Source organism: Heterostelium album, assembly GCF_000004825.1.
Source record: "Heterostelium album PN500 unplaced genomic scaffold PPL_scaffold3, whole genome shotgun sequence".
Classification (NCBI taxonomy): Eukaryota; Evosea; class Eumycetozoa; order Acytosteliales; family Acytosteliaceae; genus Heterostelium; species Heterostelium album.
In genome coordinates, this window is record NW_008805065.1 from 1,212,875 (window position 1) to 1,225,301 (window position 12,427).

General features: G+C 29.5%; 5 protein-coding genes across 5 annotated transcripts; 3 read left to right on the plus strand and 2 right to left on the minus strand.

Annotated features, from left to right (window-relative positions):
• Positions 1-335: 335 nt before the first annotated feature.
• On the plus strand, positions 336-935 carry PPL_03057 (uncharacterized protein; the record flags this gene model as incomplete). Its single annotated transcript, XM_020574029.1, has 1 exon — positions 336-935. One exon carries the CDS (start codon positions 336-338, stop codon positions 933-935), a length of 600 nt encoding a protein of 199 aa, XP_020436101.1.
• A 459-nt stretch (positions 936-1,394) lies between these two features.
• PPL_03058 (uncharacterized protein) lies at positions 1,395-1,994 on the plus strand (the record flags this gene model as incomplete). Its single annotated transcript, XM_020574030.1, has 1 exon — positions 1,395-1,994. The coding sequence occupies one exon, from the start codon at positions 1,395-1,397 to the stop codon at positions 1,992-1,994; it is 600 nt and encodes a 199-aa protein (XP_020436102.1).
• A 188-nt stretch (positions 1,995-2,182) lies between these two features.
• Positions 2,183-4,845, minus strand: PPL_03059 (VAC14 family protein; the record flags this gene model as incomplete). Its single annotated transcript, XM_020574031.1, has 7 exons — positions 2,183-2,516; positions 2,594-2,753; positions 2,829-2,908; positions 2,977-3,582; positions 3,669-3,986; positions 4,076-4,249; positions 4,319-4,845. The coding sequence occupies 7 exons, from the start codon at positions 4,843-4,845 to the stop codon at positions 2,183-2,185; spliced, it is 2,199 nt and encodes a 732-aa protein (XP_020436103.1).
• A 593-nt stretch (positions 4,846-5,438) lies between these two features.
• On the minus strand, positions 5,439-6,299 carry arfA (ADP-ribosylation factor; the record flags this gene model as incomplete). The annotated part of the gene is made up of 2 exons (XM_020574032.1): positions 5,439-5,818; positions 6,134-6,299. 2 exons carry the CDS (start codon positions 6,297-6,299, stop codon positions 5,439-5,441), a joined length of 546 nt encoding a protein of 181 aa, XP_020436104.1.
• A 1,427-nt stretch (positions 6,300-7,726) lies between these two features.
• Positions 7,727-12,159, plus strand: PPL_03061 (UTP25 family protein; the record flags this gene model as incomplete). Its single annotated transcript, XM_020574033.1, has 8 exons — positions 7,727-7,760; positions 9,090-10,081; positions 10,163-10,217; positions 10,307-10,514; positions 10,635-10,831; positions 10,916-11,072; positions 11,169-11,434; positions 11,558-12,159. 8 exons carry the CDS (start codon positions 7,727-7,729, stop codon positions 12,157-12,159), a joined length of 2,511 nt encoding a protein of 836 aa, XP_020436105.1.
• Positions 12,160-12,427: the final 268 nt, after the last annotated feature.

The following is a 12,427-nucleotide window of genomic DNA, read 5'->3' on the forward strand; positions in this document are numbered from 1 at the left end:
TAATTCAATTATTGAAAAGAATAAACAACTATCAATAAATTGAATGCACCATCAAAAAGAAATCTTTTTAATTTTTTTATTTTTTTTAATCTTATAAGGTTACAAGGGTTACAAATGGATGAACATCAAAAAAAAATAGATCTCCGAAAAGGTATTGGAAGTGATAAATATATAATTTATTGGAATTTGCAAAAATATCGCGATTTAGGGGAATATTCATGAATGTTTACTAAGGTCGTAAAAGCTGTTTATAAATAGTTTCGTCAAATTATCAAAACATTCCAAATTAATTAATAAACTAATATCACACTTAATAAGCATTTATCTCTTCTTCAATGTCATTACCAACTCTCTACTATTTTGATGCCAAAGGTCGGGCTGAGTATGCCAGATTACTCTTAGCCTTTGCTGGTGTTGATTACACTGACTCTAGATTCCCATACCCAGGTATTCCCGCTGAAGTCGCCGCCAAAACAACTTTTGGTCAAGTTCCTCATTACACAGATGGTGATATTGAATTGTCTCAATCATTGGCCATTGAATTGTATTTGGCTAGAAAGCATGGTTTATTAGGATCGAATGCCGTTGATGAGGCCAAAATTATCAGTTATGCATTATCCACTGGAGATATCTTCCAAGCTTTCCTCATGGCACAACAAGGTGGACCAGAAGCAATGGAGAAATACAAAAATGAAATCGCTCCACGCTACTATCGAGTTTGGGAAAAGATTCTCAGAGAGAATGGTTGTAAGCATATCTATGGTAAAAGCATCACCTATGCTGATATTGTTATCTTTGGCTCCATCGATTATGTACTCTCAATGGATTCTAATAGATTCGAAAAATTCCCATCTTGTCTTGAATTCCATCGTCATATGCTTGAAGTTCCTGCAATTAAAAAATATTTAGCAAGCAGAAAAGTAACTCCATTCTAAAAAAATAATAAATTTTGTTTTAACCTAAGTATTTGTTTCAAGGCACATTTTTTTATTTTATTCTTTAAATTTATTGTATTCTTATTATTTTTGATAATTTTGGTATCAATAGACTCGTCTATATATTGTATATCATTAATTATTTGATAAGGTGTTGATTTCAAAAAGATATTTAAAGATGTTTTATTTTACAAACCACATGGTAAAAAGTGGGTCTTTCAACTAGATCATAACAAAAAATTGTTTTAGATTAAGGATTTCTCTTTTATATTTAGTTTTGATATCAATTCTTTTGCTAAGATTATCAAGATATATTTTATCTTTCATCTTTTAGAAAATAAATTGATAACGTTTTAAAAAATTTTTATTCCAATTTTTTGGACTTTCAGATCTTTGTAAAGTTGTGCAAACTTAGCACACTTTCGGTCTCTCAAAAAGTAATTATCTCTTATTCCTCCAATGTCTTTGCCAACTTTATACTATTTTGATGCAAAAGGTCGTGCTGAGTGTGCTCGTTTACTCTTAGCATATGCAGGTGTTCAATACGTTGACCTTAGATTCCCATACCCAGTGATCCCTGACAATGTGGCAGAAAAAACCACATTTGGTCAAGTTCCACACTACTCTGATGGTGATATTGAATTGTCTCAATCATTGGCCATTGAATTGTATTTGTCTAGAAAGTATGGTTTGTTAGGATCAAATGCCGTTGATGAAGCCAAGATTATCAGTTATGCAATATCCACTGGAGATATCTCTCAAGCATTTATCGTGGCGCAAAAAGGTGGACCAGAAGCAATGGAGAAATACAAAAATGAAGTCGCTCCACGTTACTATCGAGTTTGGGAGAAAACTCTCAAGGAGAATGGTTGTAAGCATTTCTATGGTAAGAGTATCACCTATGCTGATATTGCCATCTTTAGTGTCATTGATTATGTACTTTCAAAGGATGCCAATAGATTTGAACAATTCCCATCATGTCTTGAATTCCATCGTCATATTCTTGAAGTTCCTAATCTTAAAATTTATTTAGCAAGCAGAAAAGTAACTCCATTCTAAAAACACTCAATAATAAATTAAATATTACAGAATTTCTCAGATCATTATTTATTATTGTTTATAAGTGATCGATTATTCAACATTAATAAATAGAATATTCTCAAAAATAAATCGAAAAAAACAACATATCAATGTGTTCGTATGCATGGTATGTTTATTTTTATATATTTTCTACTATATATATCTATCTAATGGGGTAACGATGATGACAATCCACTTAGAGACTCGAGTGGCTGTGATACAGAGAGAGGCAAATGCTGTTCTGATTTGGTGGGTGGTGAGGTTTGTTCCGAGGCAATCTTTTTGTTTATATAGTTTTGCAATCCATATGGTAAATCCTTGGTGTGTGAACCAGCAGTCACTGGTTTGGCGTCTTGTGTCGACACTGCATTTCTTTGTGCATGCTTTCTAATATACAATTCATGTCCGCTGTGAACCTCTTTAAAGTGAACCAACAATGCATCAAAGTCGATATCCTTCAAATCAGGATTGTTATTAACATTGTTTCCATCTTGATTCTCACTATTGTATTGATATTTGATAACATATTAATAATCTGTTTATCACTTTTATAAAAAATGAATTATATTTATATTTACCTTTTCTCTACTAGTCTCAATACTCCAAGTGAAGATATACAAGTCAATCTACTCTTTAAAGTTTCAAATGCAGAACTCTGTGGAAGAATCATTAAGATTCCATATAGTAACTTAAAGAGTGAAGGATACTTTTCTGGTTCTAATAATTGTAATCTCAATGCTTTTGTAAAGATTAATACGTTAATAATAAATCATATTGTTAAACTCATTCAATTGGTAGTACTGTCAAACTTACACATAAATCTAGGTGACTCTATTAATTGAATTAATCTATCCATTTCCATTAAAAAGTTTACTGTTATTTCAATCTCAGCACTAAATAAGTAAGTAGATAGTTAGCTAATTGGATGTTTGTTTGATATGTGAAGATCATGATACATTACAATTTAGCTAATAAATCACAAGCATGAACATATACTTGTGATAACATACAGAGACTGAGAAGAGAAGCAGGACTGTGTGCCCATGATTTGTAGAGTGTCGAGTAGAGATCACGACTCTCTGGTGATGATAGAGTACGTAGGTTCTTTCTCATGTCCATACACTCATCGGATGTCAACAATATTAAGTTGAGTGTTTGGATCATTACACTAGCGAAATCAGGATCGACTTCGTCTTTCAAGATGAGCGAGAGACGACGGAAGATCAGCTCTGCATTCAGGAACAAGCAAAACTGTCTGATGATGAAACTACCACGTGACTTTAATAGAATGGTATCGGAGCGGAACATCTGAATAAGACTCTGCATTAAACGATCGAACAACACTGTATTGTCAGATGAGATCTTTGCAATCACCTCTAGATCCAATGTAACAACCTCATCGGATGGATCCGACAAAGTAGTCAACAAAATCGGGAAAAGATCCGCAAGATATGGTGAGATATCAGTAGGCAGCTTCTTATGCAACATTAGAATCCATTTCAAAGACGACAATCTAGATTGTACTGCATTACTTGATAGATGATGTGTAGTAATATGAAGAAACTCTCTGTTTTGTTTTGTGTAGTGGATAATGATGGGTATTAATAATCTTTTCATTAAAAGTGTATCTATTGTGTTTTAAAAACAACTTACTTGATAGGAATGGTTTGATTTGTTTGCATAACTAATTTATGTAAAAGTGTCATTGAATTGGTTGCGATATTCTCAATGTCTGTGAGTTGATGTGAGAGATTCGGAAGGATACCAGAGAGTATGTGAGGTGTGTATGGCAGTAGTTTCTCACGTCCAACTATGATAAACTCATTGATCCATGCCAATGCTCTCAATCTAGTGAATTCATCTGTAGATCCACAATGTGGTACAATAATCTTTACCATATTTTCATAGTCAACGTCTTCAGCTGTTTGTAACTCCCTAAGAAACTCTGACAATGATTTATCTGCATCGACTCTATAATAAATTCACATGACATAACATATTAATTAATTAATTAGGAAATAACAACAGACACACACACAATTATAATTGATGTAATTTACCTAATTTCCTTATTTTGATCTCTTAACATCTTGAATAAACCATCCAAAAACTTTGGAAGATGCAATAGCATATCGATATTTGGTACACTATCCAAAACGATAATCCATCCAACAATGAACTGTCTACAGAATGGATTGATGACATAGATTCTTGCTTTGAGTAATGGAATGAATCTAGAGAGTGTTGTGCAATAGATTGTGTTAGTCGCAACGCAATGCAAATAATAGTTAACAAGTACTTACTTATCAATGTCAAATGTTGTACTCTCTGTAACGATGTCTTTGAGTAGACGGTCGAATAGCTGTGCACCGTTCTTCACTTGTGGATCGGGATCGGCCGATAACTTACAGAGTGCATCGAATATCTCGTTGAAGAACAACAGTATCTTGTTTCTGATGACCTTTGCAATGTTAAAGAGTGATTCACACGCGTAGAAACGAACACGACTGTCGTGATCGATGAAGCATCTGAGTACCGGTGGAATGATCTCCTGAATGTAATCGTTTGCATCTTGACCGAGTCCGATTGCAACCGAAGCCAGACCGATGAGTCCACCCTTCTTATTGTGTCCTTGCGATGAATCTGTGAAATCCTGCGACAATATCTTTATGATCGATTTAATGGTGTTGTCTTGCGCGTTGCCATGCAACTCTCTGACCAGCTGCTCGACTTCCTGTGCTCCATTCTTTCTTCTATCGTTATTCTTATCGGTGATATTCTTCAATATATTAATCGGGATAGGTGATAGATCTTGTGATTTCGATGCCATCTTTTCCTTTCCTTTTCTTCCTTTTTTCTTTCGTTTAATCTCAAACTAAACAAAAATAAATAAATAATTACAAAATATTAAACAAAACAAAAAAAAAAAAACTAATAAACAAATAAATTAAAAATCTGTCTTTTTTTTTTTTTATGGTCAAATTAATCAAAAAATGATCAAAAAAAAAAATCTTAGCCCATCAAAAATTAGTGCCTTCATTTTATTTCAACAACAAAATAAAAAATATGAACAATTTATTAATTGCTTTTTCAAAGGAATTTTATTTATTTTTTAATAGATTTATTTATTTTAATAAAAAAATGTAACTTTTTTGTAAGATATAAAAATAGAAGAAAAATAAATAAAGCAAAGAAAAATGACTGTTGATTGATTGATTGTTTTGTTTTGATTCTGTTAATCAAATCAAAATAATAATTGTTTTTTTTGATGTTATGTTTGAGATAATATTGTTTTGTTTTTTGAATATATAAGGTTGGGTTTTTGTTTTTTTTTTTTTTTTTTTTTTAGGATTTTTTTTATTACATTAATTTTAATGGTATCATAAAGAGAGGTATAAACTAGAGACTTTGAGGGGAATTGGTTTATTTTGAGGCAGTGAGGGTGTTGGACAACCAGTCGAGACCTTCATAGAGACCATCACCAGAGGTGGCACAAGTCGATTGAATGTACCATTTACGTTGACGAAGTGAGTGGAGGTTGAGTTTGTCAGTGACTTCAGCAACACTCATGGCATTTGGCAAGTCTTGCTTGTTACAGAATACCAAGAGGACGGCATCACGAAGCTCGTCTTCATTGAGCATCTTTTGAAGCTCATCACAGGCCTCTTGAATTCTTTCTCTATCGTTCGAGTCGACTACAAAGATAAGACCTTGAGTGTTTTGGAAATAATGTCTCCACAATGGACGAATCTTATCTTGTCCACCGACATCCCATACAGTGAAATTGATATTCTTGAATTCAACTATAATAATAATAAAATATTAAATAAAATGTCAATAATTGTTTGTTTTTATATTTATAATAATTAAATATCAATCATGATCAACATCAACATCATATCATTTTTGTCACAGTGAATCATCAGCAAACATCAACAACAACAACCAGCATGCTACTATATTAAATAATCGCAATATCAATCAATCTTTATCACTCTACTGTTTTGTTTACTGTTCCCAAATCTAAAATGCTGTAATGCTACATGACTATGACTTATGATGATGGTGATGATGATGATGATGATGATTGATATATTTAGCTTTAAATGATTACATACCAGTTTCTACGTTGAAACCAATAGTTGGGATGGTGGTAACGATTTCACCCAACTTGAGCTTATATAAAATGGTGGTCTTACCAGCGGCATCGAGACCGACCATCAAAATTCTCATATCCTTCTTTCCGAATAATCTAGCAAAAATCTTTGAAACACTAACTCCCATTGTTGTTTAGTTTAAATCTGTATAAATCAAGAAAAAAAAAAATATTGTTATGTTAATAAATAATTTATTTTATTTTTTTGAAAAAATAAGAATTGAATAAAAAAATAAAATTTATAAGAAGATGATCTATATGTTATTATTATTATTATTGGTTTAGATGGAACAAACTATTACTAACAAAATATAATTATTATATAAAAAAAATTAAATAAAAAAGCTAACTACACACTAGTAGTGAAAAGGAAATTTTCAAAAAAAAAAAAAAAAAATTGAGCAAAAAAAAATAAATAAAAATAAATCAAATTATTTTAAAAAAATTGTTATTTTGAAAAACCTATCAGGTTTTTAGTGTGAGTTTGACCGGTGTATGTTGTTCACACAGTAAAAAGGGAGGCAAATAACGACTAGTTTGTTGCTTGCCTGTGTTGTTGATCAACAAAATTAAATGATGATGACAAACAAACAGTGATATTATATTAATTGATGGTGATGGTGCAAATATTTGATTGATTTATTATTATTGTTTACTATAAATTTGATGAATGTAATATTTATTATTTATTTATTTATTTATTTATTTATTATTATTATTATTGTTTACTTTATAGTAAATAAGATTTATATATAATCTTAATAATATGATTTGTTTGAAATAATGCTGTATTTATTTTAATGGTAAGAATAAAACATATTAAATAACTACACATTTTTGTTACCACGTAGTATTTTAATCAATGTTAAATTATGATTGTTTTTTTTTTTTGTTTGTTTATAGCAGTCATGATTTTATTGATTTACAAATAAAATTTGGATACACAATCACTATCTCTTTCTACTATATCTTTTGATAGTCAATAATAATGAAACAAAAAAAAACACACCTTGATGATAATAATAGTACAAATAAAAAAAATAATGTCCTTGGTGATTAATTAAATAAGTAAGTTGTAAAGTGTTATATAAATATATGAAAAAAACAATTTTAAAAAATTATATATATATATCTGTATGTTGTGTATGAAAAATTATAATATAAAGATATTTGATATAAAAACAAAAGAAAAAAGCTACTACATACAATTAATAATAATGTAAATAAATGAAGAAAAAACAGAAAAATAATAGTGTATGTTTGGAGTGTGGGGATTGTGAAAAAAAATGATTCTATTGATTTTTTTTTTTTTTGAAATTTTTTTTCTTTCAATGGATTTTTTTTTTTTTTTACCTCATGTGCAATTGGTGTGATGAGAGAGGGTTGTGTCGAGAGTTTCTGTTGTTACTCATAAGAGTCACACTTTTGAAGTTCTTTTTGAAATGATTCAACATCACGACGTTTATTTGAAAAAAATAAAAAAATAAAAAAACAATTCAAAAGAAAAAAAAAAAAATAAAATTAAAAAAGGTTGTGGCTGTTGGAATGGAGAATAATGGGTAATGCATTATGCTTTGTTGACCACCAAAGTAAGCTTGGTGTTGTTAAAGATTCATATTTTATTATTTGATTTTATATTTTTAGATTAACAGTGTGTGTGATATCACAAAGTAGTACTATTTCAGATCTTCAATTATAATTAATATAATAAAGGAAAATCACAAAAATTCCTATCTTTATGATTTGAATTATTATTATTATTTTAATGTTGGCTGGCTATACTTACAATAATGAAATTTATTACTTTAAAAATTGATTGATGTTACAGTGATAAGTTTAAAAATTAATGAATTGTTGACTTGTTGTTGTTGCTTTATTTTTAATATTTTTTGTATAAATATTAATAATTGTTTGATTGTTTGTTTTATTAATGAATTGGAATGTTGAGTTTATATAATAGCAATAAAAAAGGTAAAAATATATTTGTGAATGTCAATTTAATTAAGCTGGTTTGCAAACCTTGCAAAACATACAAAGTTGTTATTGTGTCGTTTTTTTGTCTACGTCGTCATAAAAAAACTCATTACGATGGAAATTTTTTATATGGGGTGTGTTTTGGTGAAAAAAGTGGTATTATTGTGGTAGAAATTGTTGTTGTAAAGGTGAACATTGGGGATTAAAAAATTCATGAATCACCGAATCTAAAAAGAGGTATACAATTCAAAAATAATCAAGAAAGTTAAAAAAAGATCTCTTGGAGCACTATTTATAAATTAATATTATTTATTTTTAATTTTTATAAAAACTTTTATTATGAGTGTTACTACGTACTTATTGATTCGTGTTTCTTTTACAACCTTTTTTCTTTAGGCATATTGAGAATGGTTATGTATCATTAAACCAATTTTTTCTTTTAGTTAAATAAATATTCCAATCACAATTAAAAATGATTCCAAAGAAAGACAAAAAGTATAATCTTTTGGAACAAATATAGATGAACCTTTAAACCAAATAAAACATTTCTCAAACTACAAAATACTTTATTATTTTATTTAAAATTAGATTTGTTTTAAAATATATCTGGCTTCAAGCATTTAAAACATTTTCATAGAAGTTGTGTCTTGATATTGTTCTATTCCATGGTACTTCTTTAATAAAATTAAATAAAACAAAATTCATTTTGAAATGTCTAGTGAAAATGATTCATCTTTCTATGAGTAAATTAACAATTAAAAATAGTTATATAATCTAACTTTAAAAACTTTTTAGATTTACAAATAAAAATGTATTTTTAAAAAAAATAAAAAATAAAAAAAACGAACGAAAGTTTTAATTAAATTTTATTATTTCAAAATCAGATTTTTATTTATATTGATTTATTATTAGTTTAGAGTGATAGATAGTAAAATAAAAATAAGAGATGAAGAAGAATTTTAAACATCAGTCAAAGTACTCGAAAAAGTTGAGTAAGAAGTACTCGACACATAGACTCTACTATAGTGACAATATCGATACGTTCAAAGCATTGGACCCAAAGAAAAAGAACGAAGAGAAACACAACAAGCTATTGGATCTTTCGAATCGATATCATGAGGCACATCAGAGAAAGGAACAAGACGAGCAGGAAAGAGAGAGACAAGAGATTATCGATCAACTCAGAGAGCACACCAACGATCAAGTAGAGGACAGAGAGAACTTCACTGATATCTTTGAACTTGGTGCTTCTTCATATGACAAACTTTTAAATTCATTCGGTGGTGCTGATTCTATTAAAAAGAGAACACAAGATACTCTTTTAAGTAATAATGCATCAAAGAAAAAGCAGAAATTGGAACAAAGAAATCAGCAGCAAAAGAAAGAAGAAGTTAATGAAGAAGAGGAAGAGGAAGATGAAGAAGAAGTTAATAATGACGAAATAGATATTGAATTCGATCCAGAGGAGGAAGAAGAGGTAGAAGTGGACGGAGATGAACAAGATGATGATGATGATGTTGATCAAGAGGAGTTAGAAGAAGAGGAGCAAGAAGAAGTAGAAGAAGGAGAAGAGGAAGAAGAGGAAGAATCAGAGTTTGCAGATGTTTATGGTGATAATAAAAAGGAAGCAGAGGAAGAGGAAGAAGAGATTGTCGATGAAAAGGAAGTAAAAGAGATATTGAAAGACAATAAGAAACAATCGAATGATATTTGTTTCAATCATTTCAATAGAGAGATAGAGACAGAGAATCAGTTGGAAGATCTACAAACAGAGTCACATTCATTCAGCTCACAATCAGTAGATGTCGAATCATTTGGAATCATAACATCATCGGGATGTCCAGCGCCACTAAACAATCAACCAGTTGCCAAATCTGTAATGGAAGCTAAACAATCATTTATTCCATCAAAAAAGAATAATTTCTCTGAATATAATGTAATTACATCATTATTATCACATTCAAATACAATAATACAATACAATACAATATTAACACTATTATTTTAAAATTTATAGATTAAGAGTAGATTATTAAAACCATGGTCAACTACAAAGAAGAATAAGGAAAATGGTATATATATATTATAATATTGCTTAGATATCGATACATATATAACAGTTTAGTTAACAGTATCTGTAATTTTATTATTATTATTATAGATTTATATTTTACACCTATTCAACAAAGTTTATTCCCTATTATGAATGAATATAGAGATTTATTGTTTTCAGAAGAGAATCATAAGAATCACAAGAGTATCTATCAACTTTATACATTACATGCAGTCAATCATGTTCTAAAGACAAGAGATCAACTCCTGAAGGATAATGTCATTACAAAAGAATTTGAAAAGAAAAATGAAATTGTGTAAGTGTGTGAAAACAAAACAAAACAAAAAAACAAACAATTTAAAATGATGATAGTTTTTTAAGAAACAAAACTGTTAAATAATAGCTAATAACTAAACATATAAATTTCAATTAATAGACCTGATTTAAGACATCAAGGTTTCACAAAACCAAAGGTATTGATTGTTGTGCCTTTTAGAAACACCGCTCTCGATATCATCAAGTTGATGCTGAAATTGGTACCACACGAACCAAAGACTCAGACCGAAAAGAAAACGAAATTGGTCAATGAATACTCTGCACCAGAGGGAAAGACTTTAAATCCAGAGAAACCAGGTAAATAATATTTATATTTAATATATATTACAAATTTAGTAGTAGTTTACTAAAAAACAAACCTTTTCAAATTAATTATAATAGAGGATTTCCAACATATTTTCAGAGATAACATCGATGATTGTTTTAGAATTGGAATCGGTTTCAATAGAAATGGAATTAAATTATTTACACCATTCTTCTTTTCCGATATAATTATTGCTTCGCCACTCGGACTAAGATTGGTTGTCGGAACTAAAGGGTATGTATTCAATTGATAATAATAATAATAGTTTGTTTGATCTGTTGTCAAAGAAATTTTATTAAAATGAATGTTTTTTATTTATTAAAAAAAAAGTGATGCACAAAGAGATTATGATTTCTTATCATCTATTGAAGTACTTATTATCGATCAAGTCGATACTATTCTTCAACAGAATTGGGATCATATCAATATCATTTTCGAAAATCTTAATCTCATTCCAAGAGCACAACACAACACTGACTTTTCAAGAGTTAGAATGTCCTATCTCGAGGGTTGGAGCAAACACCTAAGACAAACATTGATTTTCGGTTCATTACTTACACCTGAAATTAATTCTATTTACAATAGACAATGTTATAGTATGTATAGGTTTGAAATCTATTAAAATTCTTTATTTAATTATTTATCTAATAACAAATTAAAAAAAAAACTAAAACTAAACTTTTTTTTTTTTTTTCTTAATTTTTTTTTTATATCTATAGATATAAACGGAAAGATTAGAGTAAAGAGAATAAAAGATGGTGAGATTTCCAATATTATCAATCCTTCTCTCGTCCAGACTTTCCATAAAGTCTATATCTCAGCGGATGAGCACAAGGATGACGATTCAACCGCTCGATTCCAGTTCTTTATTGACACTGTACTGCCAAAGTTGACTCACCACTCGACGGAATCTCGACAAATTTTGATCTACATACCAAGCTACTTTGAGTTTACCAGAATTCGTAATTATTTCAACAAGGAAGCCAAGTCGTTTGTCAAGTGTGACGAGTACGCACAGCCAGGTGCCATTACCAGAGCGCGTCACTACTTCCGTAGAGGTGAACGTACCTACATGTTGTTCACCGAGAGATTCCACTTTTTCAATCGATACAAAATCCAGGGTATCAAGCATGTCGTATTTTTCGGTCTACCACAAATCGCTGCCTACTACTCGGAGGTACTAAACATGATCACACAGCAAGACGGAACCGTCATGGCACTCTACACCAACCGTGACCGTCTGGCACTCGAAAGAATAGTTGGTACAATCAGATCAACTAAAATGTTAGAGTCTGAGAAATCAACACACTTATTCTGTTAAAAGATAAAAATTATTATCATTTTTTTTTTTAACTTTACTTTATATATCACATCAATAAAATTTATAAACAATTCAATTCTAGAATTAAAGTTAAATTAACAAACAACTAAATCAATGAAATTATAAATAAAATAATAGATAATCATTGATTACATTTCAATTCTCAATTAAACTTATGTTGTATATTGTATTGTTAAATCAAAAGATAGTCATCATAATATAGTTTATAAATTTTATGATCATTTAAAAAAATAGAAGAATCAAAATA